This window comes from Jaculus jaculus, chromosome 1 (genome assembly GCF_020740685.1).
Source record: "Jaculus jaculus isolate mJacJac1 chromosome 1, mJacJac1.mat.Y.cur, whole genome shotgun sequence".
Lineage (NCBI taxonomy): Eukaryota > Metazoa > Chordata > Mammalia > Rodentia > Dipodidae > Jaculus > Jaculus jaculus.
Genome location: NC_059102.1, coordinates 303,631,130 through 303,651,481, shown reverse-complemented (window position 1 = coordinate 303,651,481; position 20,352 = coordinate 303,631,130). Strand labels below are relative to the sequence as shown.

Genomic DNA, 20,352 nt, shown 5'->3' with positions numbered 1-20,352 from the left:
AGCCTCGAACCGGGGTCCTTAGGCTTCACCGGCAAGCGCTTAACCGCTAAACCATCTCTCCAGCCCCTGTCTTGGATTTTTAAGACAGGGTCTCATTATGTAGTCCTGATTAGCTTGGAACTTACTGAGTAAGTCAGACTGGCCTCAAACTTGTACCAGTTCTGTCTCTGCTTCCATAGTATTGAGTTTAGAGGTATGTGCCACCATGTCCTGCCTGGATTAGGGTTCTTTAAAAGCAACCAGTTGAGTTTAGGACACGGGATTCTACAATTGAGTGCATTTCCAGTAGGATTTCAGAAAAAATCATTCAGTTGATCTCAAAGCCTAAAAAGATTGTAAGATATAAAAATATTTTAATTGACAAAAAGTGTATGTATTTATAGCCGGGCATGGTGGCAAACGCCTTTAATCCCAGCACTTGGGAAGCAGAAGTAGGAGGATCACCTTGAATTCGAGGTCACCCTGAGACTACATAGTGAATTTCAAGTCAGCCTGAGCTAGAGTGAGACCCTACCTTGAAAACACACACAAAAAAGTATATTTATGGTGAACATGATGCTTTAAAACATGTTTACCTTGTGTAATGGCTAAATCAAACTAATTAATAGATGTATTACTTCATGTATTTATTTTTGTGGTGAATATACTTAAAATCTACCCTCAATTTTGAAGTGCACAATACATCATTCTTAGCTAGTCAACATGTTGTACTTTAGGTCTCTTAAACTTGTTCCTAAAGTTTATAGAGAAATCTCTCTAATCTTCCAACCCCTCACTCAGACAAGGCAGAGTGGAGTCCATTCTCTCTGCTTTTGTAAGTTAAACTTTCAGGTCATGTAAGATCATATAAAATTTTTCTTCTTATGTTTGGCTTCACTTAATGTAATGGCCTCCACATTTATCCTATTATCACAAATGACAAATCTTCTGTTTTTTTAAAGGCTGAAAGGTGTACATGCGTGCACGTGTATAGTATATTTTAGTATGACTATAGGCCTTGTTGAACTAACTCCAGCTAATGAGATATGTTTTTGTCACTGCAGGTATGATCCAAAGGAGAACAAGTGGACGCGGGTGGCTTCTATGAGTACAAGAAGACTAGGCGTGGCTGTGGCTGTGTTGGGAGGGTTCTTATATGCTGTAGGTGGCTCTGATGGGACATCTCCACTCAACACAGGTTAGTCTCTTTTTGAAGCGGTCTGGTTCTCAAAAGTAACACACTTTTCTAAAGAGAAAAAAAGAAGTATCAAAAGTTCAGGTTATCCTGTGATTTATTAAGGAAATGTTTGGGGGGCTGGGGAGATGGCTCAGCAGTTAAAGGCATTTGCTTAGAAATCACATTGAGCCAGGTTCAGTTCCCCAGTACCCACATAAAGCCAAATGCACAAAGTGGTACATGCATCTAGAGTTTGTTTTCAGTGGCACACATTCTCTTTCTCTTCTCTTTATCCCTTCTCTCTCTCTCTGCTTGCAAATAAATAATTAACACAGGTCTTTTTTTTCTCTCAAGGAGAATAGAACTCATAACTCTGTAGCCATGCCCTTCTAGTATATTCTCAAAATATTTCTTCATACCTCTACTTTACAAATTGTAAAAACTTGTAGCGGCTGGAAAAACTGCTTTCTAAATATAATTATTTCCCCTGCCCACAGAATCACCACATCTCCTCAGCTTTAAAACAAAAAAAAAAAGTTAAGCCGGGCGTGGTGGCGTGCGCCTTAAATCCCAGCACTCAGGAGGCAGAGGTAGGAGGATTGCCATGAGTTTGAGGACACCCTGAGACTCCATAGTGAATTCCAGATCAGCCTGGGCTAGAGTGAGACCCTACCTCAAAAAAACCAAAAAAAAAAAAAAAAAAGAAGCCAGGCATGATGGCACATACCTTTAATTTCAGCCTTGGTAGGCAGAAATGGTAGAGGGATTTCTGTGAGTTTGAGTTCATCCTGAGACTATATAATGAATTCTGGGTCAGACTGGGCTAGAATAAGACCCTACCTGGAAATGCCCCCCACCAAATAAAAGCTTAAAAACTGTAATGGATTATAGATAAAGGTGTACATAGTACCCAAACTATCAACTAACAACAAATTATTAGCACTAAACTGTGCTTATAAGTCATATAATCTAGTTTCACCCCATTTGAAAATAATGAGTGAGGTTAATAACCATATAGCAGAGACTCAAGATTCTTGCCTCTAACACAAGCCTTTCCACCATAACTAAAAGAAGATAATCCCTGATGAGAATATACATGGCATTCTCAAAAGCAAAAATTAGTTTGTTTATTGAAGGTATATGTTATTGCAGTTTGGGTGGCTGTGAAGAAAACAGGTGAGAAGAAATGGTTGGTCACTTACAGGTCTTTCTTTTTACTGCAGTGGAACGCTACAATCCTCAGGAAAACAGATGGCACACCATAGCTCCTATGGGAACCCGGAGGAAACACCTAGGCTGTGCAGTGTACCAGGACATGATTTATGCCGTAGGAGGGAGAGATGACACCACAGAGCTGAGCAGTGCTGAGAGATATAACCCTAGAACTAACCAGTGGTCTCCAGTGGTGGCCATGACATCCCGCCGTAGTGGAGTAAGTGCCCAGCTACTGAGAGCTTTGTATTTTGAAAGCAAGCACTGAGAGAAAAGTGGACAGAAGGGATGGTTGGATCTGTAAGATATACTAGGGGCTGGAGAGATGGCTCTGCAGTGAAAGGCACTTGTTTGCGAAGCCTAATGACCCAGGTTCAATTCCCAAGTGCCCACATAAAGTCAGATGCACAAAATGGTGCATGTGTCTGGAGTTCATTTGCAGCAGCAGGAAATGCATGTAGGAGGCTCTGCTGTACCCATTCATTCTCTCTCCCTCTCTCCCCCTTTTTTTCTCTCTCTCAAATAAATTATTTATTTATTTATTTATTTGAGAACGACAGACAGAGAGAGAGAGGCAGGTAGATAGAGAGAGAATGCTTCAGGGCCTCCAGCCACTGCAAATGAATTCCAGATGCATGTGCCACCTTGTGCATCTGGCTTACGTGGGTCCTGGGAAATCAAGCCATGAACCAGGGTCCTTAAGCGAGGCAAGCATTTAACCACCAAGCCATCTCTCCAGCCCTCAAATAAATTGTTTTAAGGAAAAGACATACTAGGACACTGAGAAGGTGAACTGCCAGAGTCTGCATATTTTATTCTTTTTTTAAATGTTTTTATTTTTTTGTTTATTTATTTTTATTTATTTGACAGCGACAGATAGAGAGAGAGAGAATGGGCGTGCCAGGGCCTCCAGCCACTGCAAACGAACTCCAGACACATGCGCCCCCTTGTGCATCTGGCTAACGTGGGTCCTGGGGAATCGAGCCTCGAACTGGGGTCCTTAGGCTTCACAGGCAAGCACTTAACTGCTAAGCCATCTCTCCAGCCCCACATTTTATTCTTAACTGTCTCAGCTATCTAGATGTTTTTGGGCAAAACAGAAAGAAAAACTCTCCCCTCCCCCCACCCCAGGAAGGTTTTCACTTTAGCTCAGGCTGACCTGAAATTCACTATGTAGTCTCAGGGTGGCCTCGAATTCATGGTGATCCTGCTACCTCTGCCTCCCAAGTGCTGGTATTAAAGGTGTGTACTACCACGCCTGACTAACAATTTATTTATTTATTTTTTTTTTTTTTAAAGAGCGTGTCAGAGGACTAAATGATTTAAATTTTTTTGTTCATTTTTTATTTATTTATTTGAGAGCGACAGACACAGGGAGAAAGACAGGTAGAGGGAGAGAGAGAGAATGGGCGCGCCAGGGCTTCCAGCCTCTGCAAACGAACTCCAGACGCGTGCGCCCCCTTGTGCATCTGGCTAACGTGGGACCTGGGGAACCGAGCCTGGAACCGGGGTCCTTAGGCTTCACAGGCAAGCGCTCAACCGCTAGGCCATCTCCCCAGCCCAACAATTTATTTTTTAATATTTTTATTATTTATTTGTAAACAGAGAGAAAGAATATGGGCATGCCACGGCTTCTCGCTGTTGCAAATGAACTCCAGATGCATGTGCTACCCTGTGCATCTGGTTTTACATGGGTATTGGGGAATTGAACCCAGGTCATTAGGCTTTACAGGTAAGTGCCTAACCACTGAGCAATCTCTCCAGCCCCTAAAAGTATTTTTATGTATTTGAGAGAGAGGGAGAGTATTGGCACATCAGAGCCTCTTGGACCTCTACAAACTACAGGCGCATGCATAACTTTGTGCATCTGGCTTTACATGGGTATTAGAGAATTGAACTCAGGCCAGTATGCTTTGCAAGCAAGCACCTATAACCACTGAACCATCGCCCCAGCCCTTGGATTTTATTTATTTATTTTGGGGGAGGTTAGAGGTAGGGTCTCGCTTTAGTCCAGGCTGACCTGGAATCCACCATGTAGTTTCAGGATAGCCTCAAATTCACAGTGATCCTCCTACCTCTGTCTCTATAGTGCTGGGATTAAAGGCATGTGCCACCACCCCCAGCTGAATTTTATATTTCATAAATATTTTATTCATTTATTTATTTATGAAAGAGAAAGAAAGAGGCAAGAAAAGAAAGAGAAAGAATAGATGTGCCAGAGCCTTTAGCCACTGCAAATGGTATTCCATATGCATATGCCACTTTGTGTATCTGGCTTTTGTGGGTACTAGGGAATCAGATCTGGGCCTTTAGGCTTTGCAGGCAAGCACCTTAACCACTGAGCCATCCCTCCAGCCTTGAATTTTATTTTTTATCCATGCATACTTTTAATGAAATAACTAAATTTTTATGATTTATCTTGTATTGTTTCTCTGGATAGTATCTATATTATCTACTACCTTATCTAGCTGCATATCTATTTGAGCTAACTATTCCTATTTTTCCAAGTAGTTTTCATACTAATACAAGTGTTTAAGCAAAAATATACCTAGCCCTTCTGCCAGTCTCTGCAAGCCCAGCCTGCCAAATCTTACTGACCTGTGTCATGTTCTCAATCATGAATGACCTGTTACTGTAAGAAATGTCCAGGGTGAAACACAAAATTCCTGGAATATTTGACTCAGTGAACATAGCCCATTAACCACTGATCATGGTAGTGATTTATTGGTATAGGACACATTTGCAACAGGAAGGAGAAGCAAGTGGTACCTCAAGAGTCCATAATCTGAGGATAAAAAGCACTGAATTCTGCCTTTTATAAATCAAGGAGCTGCTCCAGACAGGAGCAGCAAGTTAAAGCATTTATGCAACTATGATATTTTAATGACATTCCTGCTTTTCTCACTGCTACATTCTGATTATACTTTAATTCATTTAGCAAGTATGTAAGTGTTCACTATGCTGAGAAGGCAAAAATGAGTAAGACATGGTTATTATTCTCAAGAAGTTACCTGTCTAGTGAAGGAAACTGTAATGTTTACAGCTAACAATAAAGAAATACCAAGGCTGGAGAGATGGCTTAGTGGTTAAGGTACTTGCCTACAAAGCTTGACAACCCAGGTTCATTTCCCCAGTACCTACATAAAGCGAGATGTATGAAGTGGCACATGCATCCAGAGTTTGCAGCAGCTAGAGGCCCTGGCATACCTATTCTCCTGTATTTCTCTCTGCTTGAAAATAAAATATTTTTAAAAGGAAATATTTGGCTGGAGGGATGGCTTAGCAATTAAGAAGTTTGCCTGCAAAGCCAAAGGACCCTGGTTTGATTCCCCAGGACCCATGTTAGCCAGATGCACAAGGGGGCACACATGTCTGGAGTTCATTTGCAGTGGCTAGAGGCCCTGTAGCACCCATTCTCTCTCTTTCTGTCCCTCTTTCTCTGCCAAATAAGAAAATAAAATAATAAAATAAAGGAAATATTGCAGCAGTGGTATGTGTGCATTGAAGGAAATAAAGAGTATGCTTAATGGGGCTGGAGAGATGGCTTAGCTGTTAAGGTGCTTGTCTGTAAGCCAAAGGACCCAGGTTCGATTCCCCAGGACTCAATTTAAGCAGATACACAAGGTAGTACATGTGTCTGGAGTTCATTTGCAGTGGCTAGAGACCCTGGCACACCCATTCTCTCTCATCTCTTTTTCTCTCTCTTCAAATAAATATTTTTTTTAAAGAATATGCTTAATCCTTTGAGGAAGTAGGAACAAATGGTGGGGGCAGTGAAGAGCCTACCACAGTCACAAGTAAGCTAAACCATGGAAGAATAAGATTTTCTAAAAGAAGGATGGAAAACACTAGCTAGCAAACAACATGTACAAACATAGAAGTTATTAAAAGTAAGCCTGCGTGGTGGCGCATGCCTTGAATCCCAGCACTTGAGAGGCACAGGTAGGAGGATCATAGAAAGTTTGAGGTTACCCTGAGACTACAGAGTGAATTCAGATCAGCCTGGGCTAGAGTGAGACAAACCAAGTAAATAAATATATAAAAGTGTATTTTAGAGACTAGTGGTTAATCCAGTATTACTGTGGCATAGAGTACATTAGGAAGAAGGAGGAGAAAATGACAGCTTTCTAAAAAGATATGAAATTAAGGACCTTAAACTTGTCATTAGTCAGAAAGGAGGCTTAGAAAGTTTTGAATAGGAATGACATTTTAATATTTGAGGTGTTTTTGTTTTGTTTTGGTTTGGTTTGGTTTGGTTTTTTGAGGTAGTGTCTCAGTCTAGCTGATCTATATATTCTCTGGCTAGCCTCAAACTCACAGCAATCCTACTACCTCGGCTTTCTAAGTGCTGGGATTAAACGTGTTTGCCTCCATGCCAGGCTACAGAAAGAATGGACCTGTAGCCACTGCAGACAGACTGCAGATGTATGCACCACTTTGTGTGTTGGGCTTTATGTGGGTACTGGGGAATCAAACTCAGGTCATTAGGCTTTGCAAGCAAACACCTTAATCACTAAGGCATTTCTCCAGTTTGTTTGTTTGTTTGTTTTTATTTTTGAGGTAGGGTGTCACTGTAGCCCAGGCTAACCTAGAATTCACTATGTAGTCTCAAGGTGGCCTTAAATTCATGGCAATCCTCCTACCTCTGCCTCCCAAGAGTTGGGATTAAAGGCATGCACCACCACACCCAGCTATTATATTTGTATATTTTTAAGGTTTATTTTTATTTATTTATTAAAGATAGAACAAGAAAGAGTGTGAGAATGGGCATGCCAGGGCCTCTAGCCACTCCAAGCAAACTTTAGACACATGTGCCACCATGTGCGTCTGGCATACGTGGGACCTGTAGAATCAAACCTGGGTCCTTAGGCTTCTCAGGCATATACCTTAACCACTAAGCCATCTCTCCAGTCCATATTTGTATTTTTAAAACAATTTTAGTAGCAGTTTCAAAATTGGCTTAAAGTGAGCAAGGTAGAGGAAATGAAAGAAATTTGGAGATTCTTGCTTATATTTAGTAAATTTTTTCATTCAGAAACATTGAAAATATGAGTCTGCAGTAATGGCTTAGCAGGTAAGAGTGCTTGCTACCCAAGCATGAGAACCTAAGTTCAATCCCCAACACCCATGTAAAAAGCCAGATATATCCATACATGCCTATAACCACAGTGCTGGGGGAGGTGGACACAGGAGGATCACTGGGGCTCCCTGGTCAGTCAGTCTAACCAAAAACAGAGAGCTCCACTCTGGAGAGAGGCTCAGCAGTTAATGTGCTTGTCTGCAGAGCCTAATGATCTGAGTTCAATTCCCCAGTACCCATGTAAAGCCAGATGCACAAAGTGGTACATGCATCTGGAGTCTGTTTGCAGGAGCTGGAGGCCCTGGAATATCCAGTCTCTCTTCTGTGTTTCTGTATTTGCAAATAAATATTTAAAACAAAAAACAGAGCTTCAGGTTCAGTAAAAAACTATTTCAGGGAAATAGGCAGAAGAGCCATAGAGGTAGACACCCAGCATCTTTCTGTGGCCTCCATATGCATGCATACAGGGTGCATATATCTGCACACATATAAATGTACTTGTACACACACACAAAAACATCTCAAAAAATAAAATTTTGAAGGACTGGAGGGATGGCTTAGCAGTTAAGGCACTTGCCTGCAAAGACAAAGGACTTAGTTTCAATTCCTCAGGACTCATGTAAGCCAGATGCACAAGGGGGCGCATGTGTCTAGAGTTCATTTTCAGTGGCTACAGGCCCTAGAGCACTGATTCTCATTCTCCCTCCCTCTCTCTCTCTTTCCCCTTGACTATTTCTCTCTCACAAATAAATAAAAACAAAATATTTTAAAATAAAATATTGAAAAAGCATATTCTGACATACATACACACACACACCTATATATAGTTATTAAGCACATAATTTGATAGTTCTCACATGTTCATAATTTTTTTATTGTTACCTTTTTCCTCTGTTTCAAGTAAGCTAGAATGTGAAACCATAAAGGATGAAGTAACTGTGTCTAGAAACAGTCCCAGTAGTGTGGTCTCATTTCTTCAACGTAGCCACTGTGCTTTTGTTTTACAGGTTGGTCTGGCAGTTGTCAATGGACAGCTCATGGCAGTGGGAGGTTTTGATGGCACAACATACTTGAAGACCATTGAAGTTTTTGATCCTGATGCCAATACATGGAGGTAGCCTTTAGTCTGTCTTGCAAATCTGTTTACTACGGACTTGAAATCATGAGCCTGAGATCCCTCAAGGCTACCACATTGCAGTTCCTTTCTCATTGCTGGGATAAATTTCCAACCAGAAGCAGCTTATGGGAGGAAAGGGTTTATTTCAAGCTTACAGAATCCAAGAAACACCATTAATGGCACTTCCATAGATCTATAGCAAGCAGAGAGACCACCAAACCTGCTCTTTACACACCTTAGGGCTGGACTAAATGATCCACCCCAGTGACACCTCCTCCAACAAACTACTGGAGACTTAAGTTGCAAGCTTAATCTGAATAAAAAATGCCTGAGTGTATGAGATCATACATTCAACCCACCATCACATACCAAAACTGAGATGGCCAGTGCATTTCAGTCCCCCTTGTGCGCTCAAGGAACTGACTCAGGTTTCATGGCTTGTTTTGTCTTGATTGCTCTAAAGTAATGGATATAAAGTTCTTCTTTGCAAATGTCTAGTTTTACAAGTAGAGATGAAAAAAAAAATGTCCCTTTCTGTCCCTATCGTGTTCAGCTGGGCAAACCAAGACTTGGGGGAAAAAAGACATGCTTATGCAAGTTAGCAGCAGAAACTGAATTAGAACCTAGTCTTTGGGTCTCTGACTGGCATGGCAGGTTTGTTGTGCAAAGCCTTATGCCCAGGGGTTAAAACATAGTTACTTCTTTAAAAGTAATTTTTTTTTCAAGGTAGGGTCTTGCTCTCACCCAGACTGACCTGAATTTACTATGTAGTCTCAGGGTGGCCTCAAACTCACAGTGATCCTCCTACCTCTGCCTTCTGAGTACTGGGATTAAAGGCGTGTGGCACCACACCTAAAAAAAAAAAAAAAAAATATATATATATATATATATATATATATATATATATATATATATATATATATATATATATATATATATATATATATATATATATGTAGGTTTTTTGAGGTAGGGTCTCACTGTTGCCCAGGCTGATCTGGAATTCACTCTGTAGTTCCAGGGTGGCCTCAAACTCATGGCGATCTTCCTACCTCTGCCTCCCAACTGCTGAGATTAAAGGCATGCACCACCATGTCCAGCATAAAAGTAATATTTTAAAACCTATTTTTTCATTAGCTTTTAAAAATCTATTTAAATAGGATCTTCTATCTTGAAATCTAGTGCTTTTAGTAGCCACTTTTAGAGAGGAAGCCACAGCTTAGTTAAGAGAGGCTAACTATAGTAAGCTTCATTTTTATATTTAATTTTATGTGGCTTTTAAATCCTTAATGCCCATGGCTGTGGTTGTAGCATTGTAGCACAGTGTTAATAGGGTGCGTGCACAGCATGTATGAGGCCTTATATTCAATCTCTGCCACCACACCCTCCAAAATCTTAGGTGATTCTTCCATTCATTTAAATATTCAAAACAGTTACCAATTTAGAAAAATCTCTTAAATTTTTAAATTTAATCATTAAGGCTAAATCTTCACTCACAAATTTTCACATTGGGCTTATAGTACTACTCTGATAGATGCTCTAAAATGCCTTTAAATATAACAAGAATTTACATTGTAGTCAGCTTCCACATTGCTGGGATAAACATCTAAACCAGACAGTTTCATGGGTGGAAGGGATTTATTTTAAGCTTACAGATCCAGGGGAAGTTCCATCAGTGGTAGAAGAAGCTGGCTTCCATTCATAAATACAAGCAGAGAGAGACTACACCAGCCAGCAAATGCCAAAAAGCAGCAAGCACAAAATTCCACCACAGGGCTGGAGAGATGGCTCAGCAGTTAAGGTGTTGTCCTACAGATCCTGATGACCTTGGTTCAGTGCCCCAGTACTCATATAAAGCCAGATGCACAAAGTAGAACATGCATCTGGAGTTCATTTGCAGTGTCTAGAAGCGCTGGTGCACCCATTCTCATTCATTCTCTCTCTCTGTTCTTGTAAATAAATAAATATTATATATATGGGGGAGGGATGCAAGCCCAACAGACTGGCCTTTTTTTATGCGAGAGAGTGAGAGAGAGAATTGGCATGCCAGGGCCTCCAGCCACTGCACTCAAACTCTGGGCACGTGTGCCCCCTTGTGCACATGTGCAACCTTACATGCTTGCATCTCTATGCATCTGGCTTGCACAAGACCTGGAGAGTCAAACATGAGTTCTTAGGCTTCTCAGGTAAGCGCCTTCTAAGCAACTTGGGGTTTTCTTTTTGACAAATTTGGCCTACTTACCTCAACAAATTTAAGGTTACCATCTCAGTAGTCTAAGCATGAGATCTTAGGCCATAGATGCTCTGAGAGACTTTTCTCACAACCATGAAGGCTTAACTCTGTCTTAGTTACAGTTCTGAAAGAAGCATTCTTGGAATTCATTCCCACCATGTTACGGTGAGACACTTCCTAACATTCAGCCTACAGCTATCTATCCATATTTTTCATCACTATAGTAGATTCAAGTAGTAAATTTACTGGGTTCCTTCTTATTCTTTATCTCAGAAAGCCACAACTCTTACAGACTTTTTACTTTGTAGCACTGGAGATGAACTCAGGGCCTTAAATATGCTAGCAAGCACTATACCATAGAGCAGAGCCCTTTAATTTCTCTTACAGATACTAAAATGACTTGTTTGGATTCTGTGTATCTTTTTTAGCTTAGCAGTCATAATACTAAAGATAGGTTTATGACAACATAGGTTTTTTTTGCTCCGCATCACATTTTCATTACCCTGTTGATTAGATTCAAAAGTGAACAAAATAAAGATTCTGGCCCTCCCACAGTTGGCATTGGAGTAAGACAGACAGCATCTGGGCTGGAGAGATGGCTTAGCGGTTAAGCGCTTGCCTATGAAGCTTAAGGACCCCGGTTCAAGGCTCCATTCTCCAGGACCCACGTTAGCCAGATGCATGAGAGGGTGCATGCATCTGGAGTTCATTTGCAGTGGTTGGAGGCCCTGACACGCCCATTCTCTCTCTCTATCTGCCTCTTTCTCTCTCTGTCGCTCTCAAATAAATAAATAAAAATGATTTTAAAAAATTAAAAAAAAAAAAAGAGCACCATACCGGGGAGAAAGAAGTACTATGTGAATAGCAGAGTAGGGGAGCCAACTTTGGAGGACAGGGAGGAGTGTATTGTAGCACTTCAGTAAAACATAATACAGGTGAAGAATAGACACATCAGGTTTTCCACAATAAGAGCCTCCCACTTGTGGATTATTTCCTTTCATGCAGTTTTCTATTTTCAGTGGCAATTTAGAATAAACATGACTTGAATAAATAGCAAAATTTACTTCTGTTTCTTAACTACTGAAATTTTTGTAAGGACTTATTTTCTTGGTACCTATCACTAAATAAGGTTAATTTATGATGAAGTTACATTCATGAAATTCTTGAGGATTATCTGTAGAGAAATTAATATCTAATTTTTTAATTATATACCCCAGCTTTTTGTTTGAGACAATATCTCACTCTATATCACACATTGGCCTATAACTCACTATGTAGGCTCAAACTAGTCTTGATCAGACAATCCTTCTGCCTTGTCCTCCCATATGCTAGGATTACAGTTGTGAGCCACCACACCTAGCACATATCCCAATCTTAAAATTAATTTTGTCTCACTGCTGAATAAGGACCTTTTTCCTATAAAACCTTAATTTTGAAGGTGGTGTTTACATGTCACAAATGAAATGCTGATCCTATTTATTTCATATATATATACCCCCCATACAGGATTTGAGTGGATTATAAGTAAACAAAAAAAAAAAAGGGATAAGAGGGGCTGGAGAAATGGCTTAAGGTGCTTGCCTACAAAGCCAAAATACCCAGGTTCAATTTCCCAGGACCCATGTAAAGCCAGATGCATAAGGTGAGCATGCATCTGGAGTTCACTTGCAGTGGCTAGAGACCCTGGTACACCCATTTTCTCTCTCGCAAATAAAAAATATTAAAAAAAAAAAAAAGGGATAAAAGCCAGGCCTGGTGGCACATACCTTTAATCTCAGCGCTCGGGAGACAGAGGTAGGAGGATCTCTGTGAGTTCGAGGCCACCCTGAGACTACATAGTGAATTCCAGGTCAGCCTAGAGTGAGACCCTACCTCAAAAAGCCAAAAAAAGAAAAAGAAGAAAGGATAAAAGCAGATAACTGAGCCAGCTTGACATGGTGGCTCACACCTATAATCTCAGCAATTGGGAGGCAAAGGTAGGAAAATCACCATAAGTTTAAAGCTTGTGTGGTGATTTGATTCAGGTGTCCCCCATAAACTTAGGTGCTCTGACTGCTAGTTTCTCAGCTGATAGAGATTTGGGAATTAATGCCTCTTGGAGGGAATGTATTGTTGGGGGCAGGCTTGTGGGTGTTATAGCCAGTGTCCCCTTGCCAGTGTTTGGCATGCTCTCCTGTTGCTGTGGTCCATCTGATGTTGCCAGGAGGTGATGTCCACCCTCTGCTCATGCCATTGTTTTCCCCTGCCATCATGGAACTTCCCCTTGAGTCTGTAAGCCAAAATAAACCATTTTTCCCACAAGCTGCTCTTGGGCAGGTGATTTCTGCCAGCAATGCGACCTGACTGCTAAAGTTGGTACCAGAGGAGTGGAATTGCTGCTAGATACCTGACTGTGTGGCTTGGGGCCTTTTGGGAGCTGATTTTCAAGAGGAATGTAGAAGGATTTAAAATCTTGGCCTAAGAAAACCTTGAAGTGCTGTAAGTACAGCTTAATAGACTATTCTGGTCAGAGTTGAAAGACTAGAATGCAGAAAGAACTATGGACTGTGAGGTTTGGCTTATGAGGGTGAGAAAGAGCTTTGCCTGGACTGGGCTAGAAGCAGTTTGTGTGAGACGCTTGCTGTTATGGCCATGTTCTGAGAAGTTGTGCAGGGTTGATTAGCATAGAAATGGACTGGTGTGAGCAGAGGGATATGACACAGAAAAAAAATGAAATATTTGGGCCCAAACTGCTGCCTATTCAGCTGCAGCTGTAGGAAAGATTACAACCTTTGAGATTGGGGCAACAGGAAGAATATAGACTCTTGAAGGGACCTGAATTTTCAAGGAGTATCCTGTTCTTCAAAGTCTGCTTTATCCCCCACCTGGATTAACAAATTAGCACCCCACCTGGTATTATGGAGCATAAGAAATGCAGGAAAGAGAGGATCATTGAATTTGCAACATGGTCTTATATTTTGGAAATGGCCATGGGCATGTAGCAGGTTTGCTGGATTGCCTGCATAGAGACCTGATGGAGCCATGAGGATGGACCATGGGTTGCAGTGGAGACCCAGTAGAGATGCTGGGACCACAAGATGGATGCTAAGGAGAGCTGCTGGCCCTGGATGAAGTTTTCCAGGACTGTGAGTAGCCTAGCTGGAGGGGTGGAATTGGAAGTCCAGAGACTTGTTGCTAGTTAGAATTATCAGACTTGGAGATTTGTCACTGACTAGAGTTGTTGGACTTGAAGCTGCAGAGTTTGATGTTTGCCCTATTTAAATCTTTTATCAGTTGAATATTTCTTTGCTATGTCCAGTGCCATCTTTTGCAGTGTATCTATTCTGTGCCATTATAGGTTTTTTGGTATTATGGCTCAGTTAAAAGATCTTGGATTAAGGGGATGTATGAACATCATTGGAATTGATAAAAAAAAAAAAAAAAAACTATGAGGACTTTCAAAGTTGGATGAATGCATTGCATTTTACATCATATATTGTTATCAGCTTTTGGGTCAGGGCAGAATGTGATGGTTTGATTCAGGTGCCCTCCCCCAAAAAACTTAGGTGTTCTGAATGCTAGGTTCCCAGCTGTTGGAGATTTGGGAATTAATGCCTCTTGGAAGCAGTGTATTGTTGGGGGTGGGCTTGTGGGTACTATAGCCAGTTTCCCCTTGCTAGTGTTCGGCACACTCTTACACCTTATGTTGGCCAGGGAGTAATGTCCGCCCTCTGCTCATATCATCATTTTCCCCTTGAGTTGGTAAGCCAAAATAAACCTTTATTTCCCACAAGCTGCTCTTGGTCAGGTAATTTCTGCCAGCATTGTGAACTTGACTGGAAGAGCCAGCCTGGGCTAGGTGTAATTCCCCAGGACCCATGTAAGCCACATGCACAATGTGGTGCATGCATCTGGAGTTTTTTTGCAGCAGCTAGAGGCCCTGGCATGCCAATTTGTCTGTCTGTCTCTCTCTCTCTCTTTTCCTCTTTATCTCTCAAATAAATAAGTAAAAAATAGGGCTGGAGGGAGGGCTTACTTAGCAGTTAAGGTATTTGCCTGCAAAGCCAAAGGACCCAAGTTCAATTCCCTGGTACCCACGTTAGCCAGATACACAAGATGGTGCATGCATATGGAGTGCCTTTGCTGTGGCTGGAGGCCCTGGCGCAGCCATTCTCCCTTTCTCTCTCTCTCTCCCTTCCTCCTTCCCTCCCTCCCTCTTTCTCTCTGTCAAATAAGTAAATAAATAAATAAATAAATAGCAACAACAAAAGAGCTGGGCACAGTGGCAAAAACTTGTAAGCCAGCACTTGGAAAGTTCAAGTCCTAGGACAGTCACAGCTTGAGGTCAGCCTGGGCTATGTAGCACAACCTTGTCTCAGTAAACAAAGCCAGGCATGGTGTTACACACCTTTAATTCCAGCACTTGGGAGGCAGAGGTGGGAGGATCATCATAAGTTTGAGGCCACCCTAAGACTACATAGTGAGTTCCACGTCAGCCTGGGCTACAGCGAGACCATACCTTGAACCCTTCCCTGCCAAAACAATGCAGGCCATGGTGGCACACACCTTTAATTCAGTACTCAGGAGGCAGAGGTATGAAAATCACTGTACCCTAGGGCTACAGAGTGAGTTCCAGGTCAGCCTGGGCTAGAGTGAGACCCTACCTAAAAAAAAAATTTAATTAATTAAAGAATAAATACCCTGGCCAATCTCAGAACTTGGGAAGCAGAGGTAGGAGAATCACTTTGAGTTCAAGGCCACCCTGAGACTACATAGTGAATTCCAGGTCAGCCTGAGCTCAAGTAAGACTCTTACCACAAAAAAAAACAAAAAAAAAACAAACAAAAAAAGAATAGGGCTGGAGAGATGGCTTAGCGGTTAAGCACTTGCCTGTGAAGCCTAAGGACCTCAGTTCGAGGCTCGATTCCCCAGGACCCACGTAAGCCAGATGCACAAGGTGGCGCATGCATCTGGAGTTCGTTTGCAGTGGCTGGAGGCACTCCCATTCTCTCTCTCTATTTGTCTCTTTCTGTCTGTCTGTCACTCTCAAATAAATTTTAAAAAATCAACAATTTAAAAAAAAAAAAGAATAACCTGATGTGGTGGTTCATGCTTTTAATCCCAGCATTTGGGAGGTTGAGGTAGGAGGATCAGCTGTGATTTTGGGCCAGTCTGGGCTAGTGAGTTCAAGATCAGCCTGGGAAAGAGTACAACTCTGCTTCAAAAGAATTAAAAACATAATAATAGAAGCCAGTCATGATGGCGCACGCCTTTAATCCCAGTACTCAGAAGACAGAGATAGGAGGATAGCTGAGAGTTCAAGGCCACCCTGAGACTACATAGTGAATTCCAGGTCAGCCTGGGCTAGAGCGAGACCCTACCTCGAAAAACCTAAAAATCTGTGTGTGTGTGTGTGTGTGTGTGAGAAAAATAATAAATTAGGAAACTAGGGCTGAGAAGATAGCTCAGTGCATAAAGTTCTTGCCAAACAAGCATGAGGACTTGAGTTTAGACCCATGTAAATGCCAGGTGGGCAGAGTGGCCCTCCTATAATCCTAGGAAGGAAGAACAGGGCATCCCTGGGGCAACCTGGTAGCTATACTAGCTGAATCAGGGAATTCTAGGGTCAAGCGAGAGAACTGAAAGGCAGTCCAGGGACACTTGACATCAGCTTATGGCTTCCAGATGCATGTATATCTGCACACTTGTACCAACACATATATGAACCTATACACACAATAAATAATTCAAGTTTTGGGAAAAGGGGAAATGTGGCTGGAAAATACGGACAAAATTAAACAAAAAAAAAATGAAGAACATAAGCTTTTGTGTGTTGGAAGTCAGTCTAGATATAAAATTCTACTTATGCTGCAACAAAGTGGTATGATGATTTTTTTTGTTGTTGTTGTTGTTGTTTTTGAGGTAGGATCTTGCTCTAGCCCAGGATGACCTGGAAGTCACTATATAGTCTCACTTTGGCCTCGAAGTCACAGCTGACCTCCTACCTCTGCCTCCCAAGTGCTGGGATTAAAGGTGTGTGCCCACCATGCCTGGCATATGATACTCTTTTAACAACTTCATTTAACTGAAAGCTTTTCAGTGTCTTAAATAACTCTCCTTATCCACTCATGCTCAACATGCTTCTAGTCTTTGAAAGAGTTACATGAAGCTGAAAAGTGTGTTATAAGATAGAAATGTGTTTGACTAACGTGTTAGTTACTGAAATAGTGTTTTGCCATTCAGAAAATCTAATTTTATTTTTATCTATGCAGGTTATATGGAGGAATGAATTACCGTCGACTAGGAGGTGGTGTAGGAGTTATTAAAATGACACATTGTGAATCCCATATATGGTGAACAAGTAGAAGAACATTTTGTATATTCAGGAGAGCCTCGACTTTGAAGCTTTGTACAGCTTGAGAAAACATTAGAACAAATTTTAATCTTTGCTGGTGCCTCAACATATGGAAATAGAAATCTAATGACAGAACTTCACCTGCAAGATGCCACTCCTTTGCACAATAGTTTTCAGTTCTGTGCAGAAGAATATTTATTTTCAGCTTTAATTTATCATGAAGTTTTGGTGGGTTTGTTTATTTTGTTTGCTTGGGTCCTTTGAGCTTTTTTCTTTTTTATTTTGTTTATTTAATTTTTCTACTATGAAAAAAGAAAGGAAAAAAATTCCAAGCAGCAAAACTTACTTTACTTTGTTTTTAAGGTTTTGGTTTCGTTTTGAAAATACTGATAAGGGCAGAAGGGCTATGTATTGACCTGGCTTTTATTCTACTAGACACTCCATCCATATACACTGGTTGCCAGTGATAAAGATAGATATGCAAAGTATATTAGCTACTTATCATTCTTGCACTAAGTACCAGAAGACTTGAAAATATACAAGAAACAAAGCAAGGAAACATCTCACTAAGTAGGATAATCAGAAGAAATATTGAATCAATAAAGGCAGGACTCTGATGCTTTAGTTTTCATCATAATATTCTCATGGAGTTTCTGCTTTATCTATCTAGATCTCTCTGCTCAGTGCCTCTCATAAAACCAATATATGAAATCTCCCTCACTGTCCTGAGAATCCCCCAACAGAATCTTGTGCAACTCTGCAAGTTTTTGTTCACAAATTCACCATCTATAGCTGCATCGTTTTCCGTTTCTTCATTGCCAGCAAGGAGAATGTCCTCCCCCAGGGCAGTGAATTCTGTTCCTCAGCTTACACTGGGTGCTAAGGCCTGGTAACGCTGAATTTACCTTTACTAACACACTCCAAAGAAATGACATCTTGTACATGTTCATGAATGTCACACCAACTAAGGCATTTCATCAGTATCTGTATTATTTTATGCAAACTATCATTATCTTCGTTCTACAAGGGCATTCTGACTATTTCTCACAAGTTGCACTTTCTGGTGAAAAGTTAAATTTTTTAAGGAAATAAAATAATTTTAGTGGCTTTTTTTTCCCATAGATCAATTTTTTTCAGTGTATTTTCCAGGAAGACCTTTAAATGAAACTTTAACCACAACCAAAAAGAATAATCTTCACCTTCTCCCTCTCCCCTAAACAAAAATATTTGGCAACTTTTGTGTTTACATTTAAAGATCATTTGCACCTTTTTTCAAGGAAAAAAATTAAGTATTTGGCAAACAACTGTTTACATGTATCATTTATGCTTTTTCTAGCATGTATAACTTTTTTAAATAAAGGTAGTATTTACCATGAAATGTTTCAATTGCTGCTTTTTAATATTTTTAACTTTGCTGTTTGGAGTTGTTTCTGTAACAGTGACAAGTACTTTCATTCTGATAAAACTACTAGAGTTAGGACTTCTTCCATAGATATTGTCTAATCTGTAAACACTTTCCAGTTTTTTTTGTTTTTTTTTTTTTTTTTTTTTTTTTTTTTGGTTTTTTGAGGTAGGGTCTCACTCTAGCCCAGGCTGACCTGGAATTCACTATGGAGTCTCAGGGTGGCCTCAAACTCACAGCAGTCCTCCTACCTCTGCCTCCCGAGTGCTGGGATTAAAGGCGTGCGCCACCACGCCTGGCCACTTTCCAGTATTTAAGATGTTAAGTTATACAGTTTTGAGCTGAAAAGACTAATCATCTAGTCCAAACCAATTTATTACATTGATCTAAGTCTGACTGTCAAAAACAGTCTATGTAGAATAGTCAACTAATGACATTAGGGGTTAATCCCCCCAAAGTCCCACTGTTCCTATGCTCACCGCCACTGCATAGAACTAAGTACATACAGCCTGCTTAGTGTGAGTCTGAAATGTTCTTCAAAGGCTCGTGTGTTAAAGGCTTGGTCCCCAGCCCATGGCACTATCAGGCTGCCATGAGGTGAAAAGACCACCTATAACATAAGCTTCTACCAATACAAAAAGCCTGTGGCTTGAAACCTCTGAAAGTGTTTGCCAGAGAAAACTTTCCCTACTTCTGAGTTGATTAGCTCAGGCATTTTGTCACTCTAACAGAAAGCTAACAGACCTTAAATAGTATTGATTTATTTTTTGCAGGGCTGGATGCAAGGTAGGATCTTAAACTAGCCCAGGCTGACTTGGAATTCACTATGTAGTCTGATGCTGGCCTGGAACTCTCAGTGATACTTCTACTGCTGCTTCCTGAATACTGGGATTAAAGGTGTGTACCACCATGCCAGGCAAATAGTATTGATTTTAAATAAGACTGGATAAACATTTCAAAATGCAAAACCTTTCATGAAATCCTTACTGTGCATCATTAACAGTCTTCAAAGAAAAACCATGTTAGCCACGTCTGTGATGATCATTATAGTTGAAGAAAAAGAAAGAAACAAGAAATAAAGTTCTAGGGGTTGATCGTTCCATTAGTGAGAAAGTCCCCAGCAGGAATCATTCCCAGTGGAAATGATTGAAGAATAAAGATAAGCTGAGGCTGTGGCTCAGGAGTAGAGCACCTAACATGTACAAGGCCATGGGCAACCCTGTCCATGGTTTTACAATAGCCTATTGAGGGGTCTTCTCCTTCTAAAGGCACTCACTTTACCATTAAACGAAATGTATTCTGTAAAAAGGCATTACTATGAAATACAATTCTCACTAATTGACATTCATGGTGATTGCCACAATTGCATAAAGAAAGCTTGGGGCAGAGATTGGGTTAGCATTCATCTTCTTTTCATAAATAAATCCATTGAAGCCAGGTGTGGTGGCACACACCTTTAATCCCAGCACTCAGAAGGCAGAGGTAGGAGGATTGCGCAGAGTTCGAGGCCTCCCTGAGATGACACAGTGAATTCCAGGTCAGCCTGAGCTAAAGTGAGCCCCTACCTCAAAAACAAACAAATAAATGAATCCACTGAAGCTTAGAAAAGTTAAAATGATGGTAGGGCCTAACCCTCAAAACCACATTCCCTGATGCCAAATACTTTGTGCTCTTTACTGTTGTCCATGTTCCTGTTTCTATTATGATTGCATCCCAGTTTTGTTTTTTACCTTAAACTACCAACACTAGGGCTAGAGAGATGGCTTAGTGGTTAAGGGTCTTGTGTACAAAGCCCAAGGTCTCAGGTTCTTCCCCAGG

The 20,352-nt window shown here is 40.9% G+C and overlaps 1 protein-coding gene across 4 annotated transcripts in view; it reads left to right on the top strand.

The window, feature by feature from the left end:
- The window catches only part of Klhl20 (kelch like family member 20), a 64,845-nt gene extending 46,335 nt beyond the window's left edge, over positions 1–18,510 (top strand). For all 4 annotated transcript variants that reach the window (XM_045141705.1, XM_045141706.1, XM_045141707.1 and 1 more), the window contains 4 exons: positions 1,044–1,177; positions 2,380–2,588; positions 8,456–8,562; positions 17,050–18,510. In XM_045141705.1, coding sequence (XP_044997640.1) covers positions 1,044–1,177; positions 2,380–2,588; positions 8,456–8,562; positions 17,050–17,134 — 535 coding nt within the window. In that variant the 3' untranslated portion in view covers positions 17,135–18,510. The remainder of the gene's footprint in view (positions 1–1,043; positions 1,178–2,379; positions 2,589–8,455; positions 8,563–17,049) is intronic.
- Positions 18,511–20,352: the final 1,842 nt, after the last annotated feature.